We start from the raw sequence: 18,330 nt of genomic DNA, 5'->3' as shown, positions 1-18,330 counted from the left end.
AGGACGACAATGCGAAGGATTTCTTAGCAGCAAGAGGATTAAAATACTCCGGGAGACGGCAGCGGTACTTTGGTAATGGTTAGAACCGTGCAGGACTACATTTTATTTCTCATCCAAAAGGCAGTAACTCTTGCAGGACTGTGCTGCCCAACTGCTCATCACTGAATTGGGTTCTTAGGGAGGGAAGCAGCACCTCTTGATCACCAGAACTAGTTGCCACGGCACTAGGAGCTGTTGACCTCCAGGTTTCATGAGACACAAGCTGCATTTTCTGTTATCTGCACTCTAATGATTATTTGCTTATTGAAGTCAATGAAGCTTCAGGACAAACACTCACCTTAGGCTTCTGTGTTTTATCAGTACATACAAATAATTTTGTTTGTATTATCTGGACACACTGACTCCTTCATTTGAAGATTACGTGTTTGCTACCTACCCTGCGTTGTTGAATATTGCCCAAAGTATGGCACAAGGGACATTTTGAAACATGCAGGGATCCAGCCAGACTCACTACCTGATTCTGTTTTCCTTAGCATCACCATTTCGTACGTGGAACTATGTTAGCAGGGTTTAACCTCTGTTCACTATTTTCCAAAATATGCAGATGATCAATACATTAGCAAACCTCCATAAAGGAATATGTATCTCCTTTGTCAAGTTTGATCTTGTTCAGTTGCACTGCTCAGTGCATTCACTAAGAAACGTCTGTGAAAATAAAACACAAGAAAGTTGAAAATGACAAAAGGAAGAAAAAACAGAGAGAGGAAATTAAGGGGATTTAAGAACATGGTACAGGAGAGCTAAAAAGGAGAGAGGCCAGGCCTAGAAAAGTGTGGAACTGGCAGCACCTTGGAAGCAGGAGGTTAAAGCTGAGTAACATCCTTAACACGCAGCAGCTCTCACGCTAGGATACCTCAGGTATCCTTTCAGGAACTTGCTTGGGTTATTAGTTTTCCTAACCCCACCATCAATTTTAATGAAACCATTTTTCTTTTTTTAGGCCAGCTTCAAAGGGAAAAAGAGGAGGAGTTTCTCTCTCTCCACATCAATGAATTTAGGAAGGACAAGTCATAGAATTCCAGGGGAAACTTCCATGCATACCATGGAGAGAGATGGAGGCACAAGATTCGGCTCCACGGCATGTGTACAAAGGCTGTAATTTGAAATGCAGTATTTTAAAAGCAATCTACCCTGTCTTTTTGGATTATCCTGGGGTACGGAACAAAGCTAGTAAGGTCATTGCCATTACCTACAGACCCTGTGTTACCTGGAGGCTCCCAACACGCGCAGCTCAGCAGCGGGACTGGCTAGCACACAGAGGAAGACACGTGGCCCTGTACACTACAGATGTACCCACAAAATTTACATAAATTACTGCTTTTAACACCAAAGAAAACTCCGTCTTTTCCATTCCACGTCTAGGGAGCCCCAACGCAGGCCAACGACAGCTTCCTGGGTGCCCTGCAGCTCTGTGCCTTTCCAGCCCCCCAGGCCGGGCACACTGCCAACCCCGTACCCCTGCCCTGGCACCCCTGCCCTGGCACCCCTGCCACGGCACCCATGCCACGGCACCCCACTAACGCTTCGTTTCCCCTTCAGGGCCGTGCCCGTGCCCACCTCTATCCCCCGCCCCGCCGACGGGGCTTGCAGCTGCCCGCACCCACACGCCTCAAGCCTGCCCTGGGCGGCCGGCCAGCCTTGCTCCCTCACGCCAGAGCAGGCAGCTGCTGCCCTCACACGCCCGGGCGGCAAGAACAGCCCTTCCCGCCTGGGAATCATCCTGCCCGCCGGGATCGAATCCGCGCCCGGCGGAGGAATCCTGAGCCTCGCCGGCCGCCGTCGGACGCCAGGCCGGGCGCCTGCGCAGAGGCGGCGGGGGCGCGGCGGTCGGGCCCGGCGATGGCGCAGCGGGCGGGCGGGCGGGCGCTGGCCCTGCTGCGGGGCCGCCTCCGCCTCCCCGGCCCGGCGGGCGGCTGCGGGCCAGGCCCCGGGCAGGCCCGCCTCGGCTCCTCCGGCGCCGCCGCGCAGAGCGCCCCGCAGGCAGCCGGCGCCGAGGAGGCGGGTGAAGGTAGGGTGGTTGGGCCCGGCCGCCTTTCCCGCAGGGCCTGGCTGCCGCGGGGGAAGGGAGCGGCGCGGGGGGTCTCTCCGGGGAGGTGATGAGGTCGAGCGAGGGCCTAGGGAGCGGAGCAGCCCGCTGTTGGGGGTGTGGAGCGCGGCTGGGCTCCGGGAGAGGCTCCCCCCGGCGCCCCGGCCCGCAGCCTGGTCTGTGCTGACCCGGCCCTAGCGTCGGGCTGCAGCCCAGGGGCCGGAATCGTTCTGTAGGACGTAGATACCAGCTAAAGGTGAATCAAGTGACAGTGGTTGTTCCCTTAAAAAGACATCGGAAACGTTTAATTGTTGCACAAGCCAAGAACTAGGGAGGAGTGTCCATGTCAGCTGGGGTGCCCCATGTAGCTTACAGTTAATGCACCTGTGAGCCTTAGGCCTGTGCTGCTTCTGGTGTTGGCGTTTCAGAGCTTGAAAAACATTAGCTAGCAACGTTTTCTTGAAGACATCAGGCTGTCTTATCACAGCTTGACAAAACCATCAGTCTTTTGCTGTTCATATCCTTGTCTGAACAAAGATGCAGCAAATTTGATTAAGGAGCAAATCCTGACTTAAGTTATTAATTCTTGTTTTGGTGTATAAATTTAACCATTAGTCTCACCTTGTTTGCCACATGACTATGTGAATGCTTACATTAGCATCAACATGCAGAGCAGTGTTAGAATATGTACAAGCACCCTGAGGTGGGATGGGGCTGTTTCTTCCAGCAGCAGTGCTGGTGTGTGCTTGAATGATGGTGAAACTCTGGCACTAGCTGGAAATGTATGGAACAGGGGAAGAAAACAAAGTGGACTGCCTCTCATGCATTTTAAATGCTTAAACCACTATTTGGATGTCATTATCTGCATCTGTGCTCTGTTCAGACTGTGCCAAAGACAGCAGAGCCAGGAAAAGATGTCAGAGCACACCCTCTACTATAGTAACTAAGCACATGCAGGTAGTAAATCAGGCAAGAATCACATAGTCACACTGGCTTAATGTAGAGACCTGTGGGAGTGTGAAGATCCAGGTTCATCTCCTGAGTGTGTCACTTATCCATGAGACTTGTCCTTTTTGCATCTCCGTCATGCTTCTCTGCCCCCACAGAAAATAGGGTATTTATCATCTTCATAAAGTGCTTCTTTGGTCTTCTGATGAAAACTGATATATAAAACTAAGCTATTGAAACAACCATTTTGGATCTTTATTGTTTACAAACTTGTGTGAGAGCACAATAAACTTGTAAAATAAAAGATTTTTAAAGAAATAACATTAAATACAAGTGTCATTAGAAGGTAGTTAAGATTTTTCTTGAGGCCACAGTATCCCATGGATTCCTCAAAATCAAAACCATAAAATCTAAGAGTTCTTGTTGAATCTTCCTGTAGCAAGTAGTAGCTGCAGGGAAATAACTGCATGTCCTCTAGTTTATCAGTCTGAGTTATGAAAGGCAGTGTTAACAGGGATCAGCTTCACGGGCTCTGGTAATGTGATGTGGTCAATGGATTAGTTTGAGACTTAGGCAGGGAAGTGCCTGGTTTCACATTTGGGACATTCCCCTTTGACTGCATGCGATCAAGAACAAGTTCTCATGTTATTCGATGTTCCAGCACGTCTCATTTCCATGGTCATTCTCTAGGTGTCAGCAGCAGTATAGATTGTCAGTAGTGTGAGATGTGACTGATCTGTGGTTTTATTGTAGTGGAGTAGATGAAAGTATAGTATTGAATGAAAATTTTGAGTAGGAGTTTACTGTAAAAGAAGGCAGTGAGTTGTAAAAATAGGTCTTGAGTTGTTCCAAAGGTGAAAGTGCTGGTTTTCTTGTAGCTAAGGGAGATGATCTTTTCAGTGCAGCTTGGTATTTCCAGACTCATATGGAGAGTCCAGCTGTGTGCTCTTGAGTTTTTTAATGGTGAATAGCAAATCAAAGAAGAGCAAAAATTCCTTTTATCAATTAATCTTCTTGTGGCATCAAGGGAAGTCAGTATTGGGGTTTTTTTTCCTGCATTTCATATTCCTTGTACTTACAGAAGTATGCATTTGTGAGAGAAACACACATTTGTGTCTTTCATTCATTCTTCATTGTTTTCTCTTTTGCTGTAACCCTCTTAGAGAGCCAGCACAAACCTCAGTTCAGTTGTTCAATCCAGAGGAAGAGATTAAGTGTACTAAAATACATTTAAAAACTTTCTGTATATATAGAAAAGCCGTGATGCTCTCTTCTTCCTACAGATGCTGAAGTCAGTGCCAGAAAGAAGTCATTCACTGAGGTTCAAACAGAACGATCGGAGCAAGCAGAACGGACTGTTTTAATTAAGTGCCCACCAAAACTTAATGAAAAACAATTATTGCAGTATTTATCTAGTCATGGAAACATTAAGAGTCATTTCTTTTTTGAAAATCGTGTAAGTAATTAATAATGTGAACTAATTACTAGACTTAGAAAAAAATAAATACTAGCATTTGGTCATGGCCGCACATGTGCAAGTTAAGCAAGTTGTATCCAATTAGTATATTAAATTAGTTTTTATCTTCGTTAATGGCTACAAGTTGCTGAGAAACAGGTTTTTATTCATAAGTCAGCTAAGCAACACCCTTTCAAAGGGATAGCTAGCAGCCTGTGTTGCACTAAAACTTTGAAACTGTTACATAGCACTATTCATTGTTTCAACAGTAGAGCTAACTGGTTTTTAGGTGTTTCTTGAGCATTACAGTTACAAAGATAAATAGATTTTACAACTTTTATGTTTAGTGCTTACTGCCAATATTAGCATGCTTTCAGTATTTTTGACTTATTATGAAGAAGTGTCTAAAAAGTGTTGAGCTACAGAACTTAGCTTTCAGCACTTCCAGGAACATCTAAGTAATATCAGTACAATCAGTTCAAGGCTTGTTTGTATTTATCTAACCAGGTCTATTTCCATGCTTCATGTTTTAGGGTATCCATGCTTTAATAGAATTTTTGGATAAGAGCAGTATAGCCTCATTGCAGGATGCTATTGGAATCCCAAGTGCTGCAGAGCATCATGTTGTCCCATATAAATCTAGACTTTTTACTTTCTCACTGAAAAACCCAGTGAGTCAAGGTGCTGAAGAGACACCAGTTCACCTCTCTCCTCAGTCTCACATTCCAGTGAAAGACCTTATTCAAAAGCTTCATCATGCAGAGAGTGTAAGTAGAGGTTTCTAGATTTCTCTTGATTAAAAATGAACCATGTCCATTTCAGATTTGCAAGTGGTGATGTGTCACTTATAAAGCACTTTATTTCTATTTTTAAGAAGTAACCTATTAGAATTTTGTGTGACGGTTCTCCTACCTTGAAAAAATTAGATTTAATTAGTAATTTTAATTATCAAAATAATTTTTTTCTGTATGAAATAAACTTGTTTGGTACTACAAAAAATATCTTCTAATCGCCATTATATTAAGTAGCTTAAAATATATGTTAATAGATAAAAGATGGGTCATTGTATTTTTACAGTGTTTATTTTCATAACTAGATAAGCAGCCAGATGTACATTCTATTGAATGAATATCAGCTTACAGAAGAAAATATCAAGCTTCGATTTCTGGCCTGTTCTCTGGTTCGGGATTTTGCACGTGCATATTTTCCAGACAGCACAGTAAAGCCATTTGGCTCTTCAGTCAACACCTTTGGCAAATTGGGATGTGATGTGGACATGTTTCTGGACTTCCATGATACACAAAAGCATGCTACAAAAATGGTAAGATAATGCTGTGTACCTTCAGTCTGTTGGATTTCTTCAACAGAGCAGCTCATTTGCTGTTTCACAATCAGGAATTACATGTTCATGCTATAGACTCTGAACAAGTTTATTGGAATGTTTGGACTTTAAGACTTTGAAAAGCTGGATGTGACATGGAAGAGATCTTCCTTGCAATAGGAAGAAAATTATTTGGTGTTTACATGGACTTTGTACTATCAAGATGAATTTCGCTGTTGAAAAAAAATGCCTCATCCTCCAAAACTGATTTGGCAGTGTCAGACCTTCCCATCCTACTGTTGGGTTTTCTTCTCTGGAGCTGTTTGGCTTAGTCTATGCTTTTTTAAAGCTTGGCTTTGATTTTTAGGATCCCCCATGCTCTGAAGTGTAATAATTTTGAACATGTCTATACACGTGCATTTAGGGAGGGTTGTCAGGTTCTTTTCCTTTAAATTAAAAGAGTTGATTTTATGCTACAGAAGTTACTGAATTATGTACTGGGGTGCATATATGCGCACACAAGTAAGAGTGTGCAGAGGTGTGAAAGTTTAAGACCTCCTGGGACAGTATTGGTGAATAGCTGCACGTAGAACACACAGGTTCTTGTTTGTAATGTCTGTCCAGAAAAAATTACAGTGTTAACAGCGCATGATTTTCATTGTGAAGGGAATTGGTTGGTTTCCTCCTGAAAAGAGCATCAGGATAAGCTGGTGGATAAAAACTGTAGATGTTTTGGAGACCAGATCACAGGAGCACAACAAGAACTGAGCCAGATCAGTAATGCAGGTATTTCAGTTTGTCAGATTTTCCACAAGATTCTTCGGAATCATTCAAATGCCTCATTGCTAATACCACAGTAAGCACCAAGGAAAGTGGTGATCACTGAGCAAGTGTAGAGGCTTGAAAGTTAAATGCACTCACTTGACTTTTCTAACCAAAGTACAGAATTTGCATCGATTCCTCAAGAAGTTGGAGGGTTACAAGACTTCCAGTAAGCAATATTCAGTCAACAGAATTTTCTTTTTTAATGTACATACTGAATTTCATCTAAACGTCTTACCACATACTTTGATTTGGATATCTGCACTATGTAGTCAAGTTCATGTTTAGTGTTGGAGTTCAAATTGTAATGGCTATTTAAAGTAGATTGTGTCTCAGTCCTTGTGTATGTAGGCATTAAGAGTGGGAAAGGGCTGGACAAGGCATTTTTAGAAGGCTCTTAGATCTTCCTGTTGATTTTTGACTGTGGACAGTTTAAATGTCCTTTTGGATTTGAGAACAAAATTTGAAAGTGATCAGAATTGGGATAGGAAAAAGGGAAAATTTGACCAGAAGTGCCCTGTGGAGAATTTGGAATTCTTTATGGATTCTGAATGGGTAATTAAGCAAGTTATTCTGGCATTTTGAAAACATTCCATTTATTTGTATGGTGACAAATAGTGTGGGAAATACTAGCTTTGTTTTCCTTAAAAAAAAAACAAAACATTGGCAATGGTCTTGAGCTTTTGAAGATGGAAAATTCCCTCTGCTTGTCTGTAAAATTCGTATATTGTCACATACTTTATTTTAAAAGAAATATGCCTTCCAACATATACAGTTTTTAGTAGTATTGCAGTGATAAAACAGTGAAAGCAAATTTATCAGCTGAAGAGTAGGGTTATTGTGCCTGTGTAGGAAGTGTTAAAATATGGGAACCCTTTACATTTAAACAGTAAAGTTCTCTCTTAAATTTTGAGGGAAAAATATTTCAGTATTTTGTAACTAGCTCTTTTTTGTAGTGTTCATCCTCTGCAGAATAGAAATTCTACTGTAAAGTTTAGAGTTCTTCAGTGATAAATGGTCTTATTAGCAGTTGTGATTAGTTGTGGATGGTTGACAGACTTAAAATCATAGAACCATACTGAGTTGGAAGGGACCTCTAAAGGTCATCTAGTCCAACCCCCTACAATAAAGGGACATCCCCAACTAGAACAGTTTGCTCAGAGCCCCATCAAACCTGATCTTTAATGTCTCCAGGGATAGGGCCTCAGCCACCTCTCTAGGCCACCTGTTCCAGTGATCCACCACTCTCATGTTAAAGAACTTTTTCCTGATGTCCAGCCTGAATCTACTCTTCTCTAGCTTGAAGCCATTACCCTTGTCCTACCATTATATGCCCTGAAACAGCTGTTTCTGGTGTCTTCTCACAGAAGCCACCCCTGCAGTCCTTCCCCCACCCCCTGAAAATCTTGCCACATCAATCTGGCAAGGGCAGTTTGGGAGATTAGTTAATGACTTAAAATACTTACGTGATATTCTTAGAGCAAAAGTTTTTGTATTAAAACTGTTGTGCTTCTTGCTGAGGTCTTATCAATTCTTAAGAATGTCAGTTTTATCATTACAAAAAAGACTTCTTCCAGCGTTTGAGAGTTACTGAGCTGCTGAGAAAGCACATTGTCATCTTTGTCACAAACATAAAGGTCTGAACACCATCACACCTACATGGCAGCAGAGTCCCCATCTTTTTCTTTCCTGTTACCACAGTGTTGATAGTTACAGGCTTCTTTCCCTTCAAGCCTGCTGTAACTTGCAGCTACACAGACAAATGGGATTAGGGACCTCTGTCCTAGTACATTCAAACACACATGCTGGCTGGAAAACTGTTGGCAAGAGGAGAGCAGGAACGGTCACCTCACTTATTGCCAGAGGAACTCAGAAATTCAGCACCTGAAGTGAGTTTGTGAAAAAGGTTGCAATGTCTGTAACTCCTCAATTGTTTCACGTGTCTTGTGAGTGCATGTTTTCTTTGCAGTAACCTGGTGACAGCAAAAGTAACTTCCTCTGTGTCTCACAGGAGTAGTTAGGTGACTGTTTCCATAGTATGCGTTCACCCATGACATCTTCCAAAAGGGAGGATAAGTCAGTGTCAAGTATTGGATTCACAAGCAGTGTTAGCTAAGGCTAAAAAAAATAGAGACTATCAAGAGAACAAAATAAATCTCCACCTTTTTTTTTTATTTGTCAGAAATGTGTCTGATCTGAAGTGATTATTTTAAATGTTACAGAAACTTACCTTAGTTTTGAAGGATTAAGCAATTTGCTTAATGTTTTTTAATGAAAAAGACATTTTCTTTTACTCTGGTACTTGATTCAGTAATAACACGTTGTTTTTTGAGGATTTGAAATGGAATTAATGGTGATTTGAAATTAATGGTGGTTTGGTTGTGTTTTGCTCCTCTTAATTTAACAGTATGCTTCTCTTTTCAGTCAGCACTTATATGCTCTCAGGAATTCCAGAATTACTTGTTTTAGGCAATAGTGAGATGTAGTGATATATTCTCCTCTGAACAAGTAACTTCACAGTAAGTTGATCATTATTAACCAGGAAAAATTGAATCACTAAAAAAGAATATAAGAGACAAAGTAATAGATTTTTACCTTCTTAAAGTTCTGTGGGCTGCTTTGAATCATTCTTGTCTTTCAATCTCTCGTTGTGCAGACTCCTTTGCAAATTGGTGTCATCTTTCAGAAGTATTCTCGAATGTTTCTTTGGTTCCAGAACTAACAGTTTACTTTAAAAATTTTACATTAGAGAAAAGGTCCCTTCGAAATGGAGTATCAGATGAAAAGATTGCCATCTGAAAGATTAGCAACTCAGAAAATTCTTTCTGTGATTGGTGACTGCCTTGATAATTTTGGTCCTGGATGCACGAGCGTACAGAAGATACTTAATGCTCGCTGCCCGCTCGTGAAGTTTTCCCACCAACCAACAGGATTCCAGTGTGATCTGTCAGTGAGTAACAGGTGAGAAGTGGTTTTAAAAAGTTCAGGAAGAATACTAATGCGCTTATGTTCTGAAAACTGTTTAGTCTACTCCTTTTTGTGTTCTTAACAAATCTAAGTGTTGGCTCTGAATGTAAAAGGTTATATTTGACTTCTAGAGCTTAGGTTTTAATGTGCTTAAAATACCTTTCTCCAGCATAGGAAATACTTGCTAGCTGAAACTGAAGACTTGAAAACCATTCTATATAATGAGGTTGGCTTATAAGGAATTGGAAGAAGGGAATGTTCCTTAGTCATTACTTCCCTTCGTGTGTATGGGTGTATGCACAGCCTTCTTTTGATTGCTTTTCAGATTAAGCAGCTCCGTTGTGTTAATTTTCATAGACTGAGCTTCTAGTTATTTTGATGTCCTTTTTTCCTTCTTAAAGGCCTGCATACACCTGGTTGCTGGCAAGGTATCTTGAATGCTGAATTAACACACTGCTTCAGAAAACAGAATCTGAAGTGTTACTGTCATTTAGGACCTTTCACAGCAGTGCCCAACAGAGGGAGCAGGCTTCTTTCAAATGCCTCTTCGTGTCTGTTTTTACTCTTCGAGTCTGTTTTTACTCTTCGAGTTTGCTCTTCCTTGGTGGATAGTAAAGCATATAATTTGTTTTGCTGTCACTTATTTTATTAAGAAATAGCCACCTAAATCCAGTATATATCCATAGCCTTTGCATAAGTGTACATCATTGTAAACGAGTTACTAACCCTCTTTGTTATGGCAAGGGAATAGTAAAATACGAGTGATTTTATTTCACAATACTTTTGATCCAACTTTCAGTGCAGATTTTGTTATTTGTCTACGTTAGATATAATGAGATCCTAGACTTGAATTTTCTGAATTACACAAAATTCTGTGCAGGAGTTGTTAAGGCAGCTGAGCAAGTGTCATACAGTAAAATTGCTTTTGTATGTGCAGCCACAGTGAAAGTAACATGCAGTTCTATGCAAACCTGTAATATTCTTCTGATGGTTTGGCTGGTTGGGACTGTATGTGTTGTGCCTTGTTATAATTTGAAGTAATAACAAACCTCTGTGGATGCAAGGAGGCACTTCACTGTTGAAATTTCTGAAGTTAAAAAATTTTAACATGCTAAACTTCCCCAAAATTCCATGGTGGATTTTTAGAAGAGTTCAGTGCAAGCTTGGGAGTAAAAACTCCTGCAACTGTAGTTCAACAAGCACTTTAAAAATAAAACTGATCCCCAAGTAATTTTTGCTCTCACAGTCTGCTTCTGGGCTTTTTTTTCTGCTTTCTCCCCCTTTCATTGGTACAGTACATGAATGTTTGTACAGCAGTATGACAAAGAGGATCAAAAACTAATCCATCTGAAAACCTTTATCCTTCCAGATTAGTTGTTTTTTCAGCAGGACCAAACATGAGTCATTTGAAAATTACCAAATTGATTTGTTTTCCAGATTCATTGTGTCTCTGCACTTCATGTATTTTTTCAGTGCATTATTTTATTACTTTTGAGATTAAAGCTGTAAAAGAAGTTATAGTTGTATTTTATTTTATTTTATTGCAGGATACAGATATTAGCCAAGGTACTTCAAAGGCAATTGTGGCTACATTGTGTTTTTCACCTTGATTCTGCATAGTTTCACTTCTGAGTAGTTGATGGTGGATTTTTGGGGGGTTATTTTGTTTTTTTTTCCTCCCACTGTGATGTGGAACAAGGAGGGAAACAGTGCAAACGCAGTATTATTATTTACCCATAACTGTCTCCTTACTATGAAAAACTGCCAGATACTTAATCCTGGACAATTTCAGGCATTCACTTGTATGTTTTTGAATGCATAAAAGTTGATTTATTTATTTTTTAATGGATACCTACTTCCATTATAGTTGATGCTCTCGGGCTGAATAATGAACACTGCATCTGGAACTTGATGGTTCTCTCGTTATTTCCATGTCTTTTACTTTTCATTTCTCCTTCAGCATTGCTATAAGAAGCTCAGAACTCCTGTATATCTATGGCTCTCTGGATTCTCGGGTGAGAGCGCTGGTGTTCAGCATACGGTGTTGGGCCCGTGTTCATGGACTTACCAATAGTGTTCCTGGTAACTGGATTACAAACTTCTCTCTGACCATGATGGTCATGTTTTTTCTGCAAAAGAGATCACCACCTATCATTCCAACACTAGACCAACTCAAAGGACTGGCAGGTAAGGACAGCTGTTCATGTGTTTATTGAAGTGACTTTCACATTTGTTTCCCCTAAAGTGATTAATAAACCCAGGAAAAGTGTTCAGCCCCTCAAATACCAATGCATATTATGTATGCCTTAAGTTTGAGGGAATATGCAAGTTTTACTTTTTTGTGTGTGTGTGAAAATAATGCACTTTTAAAGGCAAAATAAATCCATTTTCAATGCAATACTAGATTCCACTTAGAGATAATTACAAGTCATTTATTTGCTAAGTGACCCCATGCTGGCTGCCTTTTGTTTATTTTATATTTTGGTTTTTAGAAAACTTGTAAGGTCTCAAATGTCTGTGCAGTTAAGGATTTTGTGCAGATTGATATTATGCCTATTGTTTTATAGAAACCAAATGTTTAAAAGAAAGGCTAAATTTTTCTCGCAGCATTTGTAATATCCTTGAGACTGCTCAGACCATCTGCAAATAATTCTTATATCTTCACAAACAAGCTGTTCTGGCTGTTTCATACATAGCTTTTAGGGTGTATTATCTTCAGTAAATCAATGAAAGCATACAAGATGACACCCCAAGTTCTTGATTCCTCACTTATGCCTTCTGCTTGTTGACATACCCCTTGGAAGCTTTGAGTACTTTAAATGGAGAAAATGTCTTGTGTTCAGTTGCTTTAAAATCAGTTTAAGCATTTCCATTATAATTCTATAGACATTTTAAACGTAAAACACCTGTCCTGAAACTTTGCAAGAATATTCCTGATTCTCTAAAGTTTTTCAGAAAAAGACAGTGGGCACTTTGCGTCTGATTTTTGTAAAACCTTTATATAGGTATTAACATCAAAGATTTGTGGTGTTTAGGAAATAATAAAGCTCTGTATGCAGAGATAACAGGTTTGTTAACTTAGAAGTAGTAACTTCAGAGACACAAAGATGTCATACACTTTATGCCTGTAGGGTTTTGAAAATGCGCCATTTACCCATGCTTCTTTTCTTTTGCCTGCCCACTGATTGTTTTCTTATAAATTTTTAACCACTTAAATTGATTCTTACCCTGAAAGTTCACTTGTGAACTCCTAATTTGACTTACTTCATATGATGGCATTCATTTAATTCAGTCTCAATTAAATGTTATCTGAATGTTACTAAATGCAATGGCTTTTATTGTTTGTCACTTCAAATATGCCTGTGATTTTTGTTTCAGATGAAAAAGACAAGCATGTCATTGGAGGCTATGATTGCTCATTTGTTAGTGATTTCAGCAGGATTAAACCTACAAAAAATACAGAAACACTTGGTAGGTAAATGTTCATAAACTTTTTTTTCCAAATAATTTTTAAGACCATGTTGAGAATAAACTTTTCCTTAACGTTACTGATGGCTCTTGGTTTTCCTTCCCTTAGATGTATTGTTGGGAGAATTTTTTGAATATTTTGGAAACTTTGATTTCAGAAAAAATTCTATAAATCTTCGAAAGGTAAATCAATTTTAATCTTTCATCATTATCAATTGTACTTCTGCCATTTGACAAATTACATGTGCTGAGCAAGAATTGATGTAATTTTTATTTTTATACACAAAGTACATTTAAATTGGTTATATGCAGAAACTGAGTCCTTTCTGTGAAGGGAGAGAGTTTTCCTCTTGGAGCCTAATTGCTTACAGCACCATTAAGAACATTACAGTGCCATTACTTGGAGTTGTTGGAAAGTACAAATTCTAATGCTAAGCCTGTACAATTTTTCTTGACAGCCCTGTAATAAAAGTGGCAGTTTTTAAAAGTAGAAGCTATTTTGCTTCTGAGAGAGGAAAGCTTCTAAAATGTCATGTGTATCATAGCAAAAGTCTTTGCATCTAGAGCTGGGAGTCCAGACCCAAACGGTGTTTGCATGAAAACTTACAACCAAGTTCTGAAATTTGCTTTTGGCACTAAGTCATGCTGTTTATTGATACCTGTGTGTCTGTGTGTATGCAAGTGTAACAGAAATTTATACAAATGTAGCTACTTTAACTGGCACCTGTTCCTGCTGGGCTGCTTGCAGGATGGGGGATTTCAGTGCTATGTGGACACTCTAGTGGGTGTTCTGTTTCCTCCTTGGGCATTATGGGTTACTGGCATGAGAGCTCTTTTTGCCACTGCATGCTGATCCTAGAAACTAATTTGTTAATCTGGAGAACTTTCATTTGCCATTAAGCCTTTAAAAAGGCAAGCAAAGCCCCATACATGTTGGAGTCTGAGCTAGTCAGGGGGAATGTCTGTGCTGCTGATGCTTTTCTGTTTCACTAGTTAGTACTCTTGGCCCTGGGGCAAGAGTATGTTGCATGTATGTGGACACTTCTGGACTAGCAGTAGCTGGTAAGTTCCTGCTAGAGCTTGCAGTGGAAGGCTTGAAGAGGTTCTGTAAAACACAGCAGGTCAGCTAGGTAGCACTCATAAGCTCCGAGATGAAAGTGCATTTAAATAGCAAACTACATTGTTGTCAACAGCTAGTGTTGTACTGTACTAAGTGCCCAAAAGTGGACCATGACCTGAATAGCTCTGGACTTAAAAGACAGACTGAACTGGGAGGAATTTCAGCCAAGGCAGTAATCTTGTTTTGTTATACCAGCTTGTAATGAGCACCATGAGAGGTATGGTTTGAACAGTTTAAGTGCTTGTAGTAGTTTGTCAGACTGGGCTATGCAGGTTAATATGACAGACACACTCATGCTGTCCGTACACAAATGGAGATAGGAGCAGGAGGTTGCAATGAGTGAGGTCTGAGGTTTATGGAAAAGCAAATGGGAGAATGGCCAAAAAGCTGTAGCTGTGTGTTCTTCGCCTTGAAGGAAATCCAAGCTGAATGTGGCAAGGAAAGCAGCCACTGAGAGGATTCAGAGAACACAAGTCATGCAGTGAGGTTCACAGGAGAATTAACTTGATTAATAATTACTTTTTTTTTTTTTTTTCCTCTACTAGGTCAGAATAGTTTTAATGCTAATGTAATAACTCAAGTGATTTGTTATTTGCTCAGCCTATAATGCATATATGCAACTTTGGCTTTTTCTTTATACTGTCTGCAGGGAAAGGAAGTAAATAAACCTGAGTCGTCTCCTCTTTATATCTGGAATCCCTTTGAACAAGACCTTAATATCAGCAAGAATGTTAATCAGCCACAGCTGGAGAAATTTATAGCTATGGCCAGAGAAAGTGCCTGGATTTTACAGAAGGAAGATAAAACTCAGCGAATGATCAATAAAGAGCCGTGGGGACTGGCAGCCCTACTGATACCATTTGGAAAAAGTAACCCCAGCAAGATGAAAAATAGGGTGAAAGGAATGGGAAGTGAAACAATCAGAAGCCTATTGGACTCTTTAAAGTTAAATAGTGCAAACAGTCTACAGAAAGCAGTGGGAAAGTGAATTCCAGCACAAAAATACTGTAGCTGATAGTCCTAGGAACTGAACGTGACACATAGTCCGAAGAACAAGACTTTTAATATTTTTATTATTGTGAAATGGAGAATCAAATTACCTCTGTTTTCCATTGTGATGGTTTTTGTATAGGTCTGTTTTCTTTCTGTACATTTTTCTCCTTACTCTTCATTTTTCCATTTGTCTTACGAATGAAGAGCATTCAAATGCAAGTTTTCACAGATAAATTTTGGAAGCAGCCTTCAGCTGGGCACTAAAAAAGACTGACAGGACCAGCATGGGAAAAAGCCTTTGGGAATTCTGTTGGCTAACATATAAATGATACTGTAAGTAAAAGCTCAAGAAACAACCACCTTTCAGTGAAACCACAGCTTGAAAGAAGATGAATGTGTTAGAACTGTTGCTTCCATTCCAGTCATGTTCTGGAAGCCAGTAAAACCAAAGTGCATGTATCTATTTTTGCAATTGTTTTCCATTCATGTAGACAGTGCCAAGACAAAATAAAGAGAATGGAATTAGACAGTAGGGTTTGCAGTTTCATAAAGCATTGCTCTCCAAGGGTAGTGAAACTTTTATGTGTTGGAAAAGTGGTTTTGCTCTTGTGTTTACCACCTGATCTCAGATTTCTTCAGTCAGCTCTCTTTATTTTGTTTGCTGTGCCCATAGGCTTGGTTCCCACCCACACTTGTTTATACACTCATGTTTCTCATTTTTCCTTCAACTTCACTTTCAACTTGTATTTCAGGTTAAGGCAGGGCTTTTGCATGCCCTTCGTGCCTCATCAGTCTCCTCAAAGTTACTGCCTACTAGCTGACACCAAAACCTTCCTCTCATTATCCTGTGCAGAGGGATCCATAGAGAATCATGTATCACCGTGGAGTCTTGTTTTCCTGTTCTTGCCCTGTTTTTCAGGTATTCAGAACAGTGACTGCCTCACTTCCAGATCAGGAGCCAGTGAGAATCAGTGCTTCTCACTGAGGTAAAGCATTGAGTTTTCTGTCTGTACCACAAAAGAGGGTATTTTCAGAGGAAGGGGGAGAGGGGAGGGAAGAAGGGAAGTCAAAAGGAAATGGAGACAGGCAAATGTCAGACTGCTTTTCCAGGTACATTTGTGAGTGTTTTACCTGTCCAGTTTCAGAGTCACTCATGCATTAAAACTAAATGGCAGTGATGATAACATTGCCTTCTACGGATTGTTCTAATTATTCTTAACAGAAATTTTGTACAAGAAATTGCTGTAACTCAGCAATTATCATAAAGATGCAATATTGATGTCTATGGTTATAGTTTCATTTTTATTATTTTTATATTCTTTCATGTTGCAGTGGTATATGATTTTGTGCAACCTTGCCTTCTAATGATGTAGTCTGAACAGTTAAAAAGTGTTTTTTCTCTTTTCCCTGAGATATTATTTGTTGGAAATACTGTGGGTGGTAATGCATACTTCCAATGTGCTTGTAAAAACTGGGCAAGGAAAATTACTTTCCAGCAGTTAGCAGACTAAAGAGTTAGACCTTGAGTGGCAGGAAGACCCTCTTCCAGATCAGCTCCATATTAGTTTAATTGAAGTTTAAAATAATATTCATGTGTATCTATTTCTGATTAATGAATGTTTTCTCGAGTAATGACTCCAATAGTCATTGCTTTGGTCACAGGAATTAATTTTGGTATTAACTTCAAGATTCAGCCTTGAATTTCAAACTTGGCTTGAAATCCTGGTGCAAGTGTGTGAGCTTCTTTTTGGAGACTGATAGGAGGTTTATTGTAACTTGAACCCAAAGCCTTTCATAGCAAGTTTGGCACTGGTGCTGTAAGGAGTAGTTTGCTACCTTCATCTTTACAGAATCGAGAGGTACATTTTCTGCTGTTTGCCCAGGAATAGACTCTGAAGATTTTGAAGGTTTTTGAGGCTTTTTGTTTAAGACAGTACTCAAATACTTGCAAGTTTTCTTTTTTCACCTAAGCAAAGTGGGTAATACTGCAGTGCAATAATTAAAAAATTCCTTACCAGGGACAGGAGAACCCCACTTGGATCATATTCGCAGTGATTCACTGACATAGGTAGGAAAGATTTTTAAGAGACTTTTGATACAGAGACACAGGACACTTGTAGTCAAATACCAATAAACTTTGTAAGTTGGTTACACAGTTAAGCCACACTGAAGCACGTGCTTTGTTTGAGATGCTTGGTGTTCCTTAAAAGGCAGAGCAGAATATGTTGACTGCACATCCAGCACCTTTCAGCATCACTTTTCTGTTTAGACTGTCTGTCCCTTTTGGGAATAGTTCTGAACCCTTGTCATGGCTGTAGGCCAATTCTGAAAACAAAGGAAAGAAGCCAAAAGCAGTGTTGTAGCAGTGGAAATGCATGGGTGGTTGTTTCAGATGTCTGTAAGTCCACAGAGCTGGAGGCCAGCTGCTGGGCAAAGCCTAGAGACTCTGAGGGGCAGCTATTACTAATGATACAAGTAAGCCCAATTTGCAGCTTTCATAGACGAGGCTGTGGGTGGGGTTGGAGAGCTGACTGTGAGCTTCCCAAGAGCATGAGCTGTGTATGGGAGAAGAGCTGTGTGACACTGGTGGAACTGAAGCCACCTGTACGAAGAGAACCAGACAGAGAAGCAGAGGACCAAGATTTGAGGGAGTGTGTTTAGCAAATCAAGGGAGGTGGTGTAGTTATAATTTCCTAAGAAGAGCAGCCTTATCACACTGAAGATGGTTAGAAGCCATCATCGTGATTCTGTCAGTAAAAACAAGGGCTGGGCATTTCTTAAGAAAGGACTGTGGTGACAGTCTCGATTAGAGAGCTCGTTGTTATGGTCCAAAAACATAAACAATGTCTCGGCAAGAGGGAGGCAGTAAGTTCTAGCTGCTTCTCAAACTTGGCACTGATGCTATATTGTGGGGTAGGACTGTTGGGGGGGACACATGTCAGGAATATCAGTGAATTAAACACATTTTTGCCCCTCTGCCCCTTCTCGCTGGGAATACTTTTTAGTGCAGTGTCACATTTCTTGGCTTTTAACTGGCTAGGGAAAATTCTTGCCCTGAGAAAATGGTCTTTGGGACATTAACTTCAAGTTAACCTTTGTTGCCAGGGTTGTTTGGTTGCTTTTTTTTTTCATAAATGTTTGATGCTCAC

At 40.2% G+C, this 18,330-nt stretch overlaps 1 protein-coding gene across 1 annotated transcript; it reads left to right on the top strand.

The window, feature by feature from the left end:
* The first annotated feature begins 1,874 nt into the window (after nt 1–1,874).
* Nucleotides 1,875–15,708, top strand: MTPAP (mitochondrial poly(A) polymerase). Its single transcript, XM_051612610.1, has 9 exons — nt 1,875–2,068; nt 4,318–4,490; nt 5,024–5,257; nt 5,587–5,811; nt 9,383–9,594; nt 11,561–11,787; nt 12,979–13,071; nt 13,178–13,251; nt 14,838–15,708. Exons 1-9 carry the CDS (start codon nt 1,900–1,902, stop codon nt 15,174–15,176), a joined length of 1,746 nt encoding a protein of 581 aa, XP_051468570.1. The 5' UTR covers nt 1,875–1,899; the 3' UTR covers nt 15,177–15,708.
* The last annotated feature ends 2,622 nt before the right edge of the window (nt 15,709–18,330 follow it).

This window comes from Apus apus, chromosome 2 (genome assembly GCF_020740795.1).
Source record: "Apus apus isolate bApuApu2 chromosome 2, bApuApu2.pri.cur, whole genome shotgun sequence".
Classification (NCBI taxonomy): Eukaryota; Metazoa; Chordata; class Aves; order Apodiformes; family Apodidae; genus Apus; species Apus apus.
This window is presented reverse-complemented; position numbering and strand designations above follow the sequence as displayed.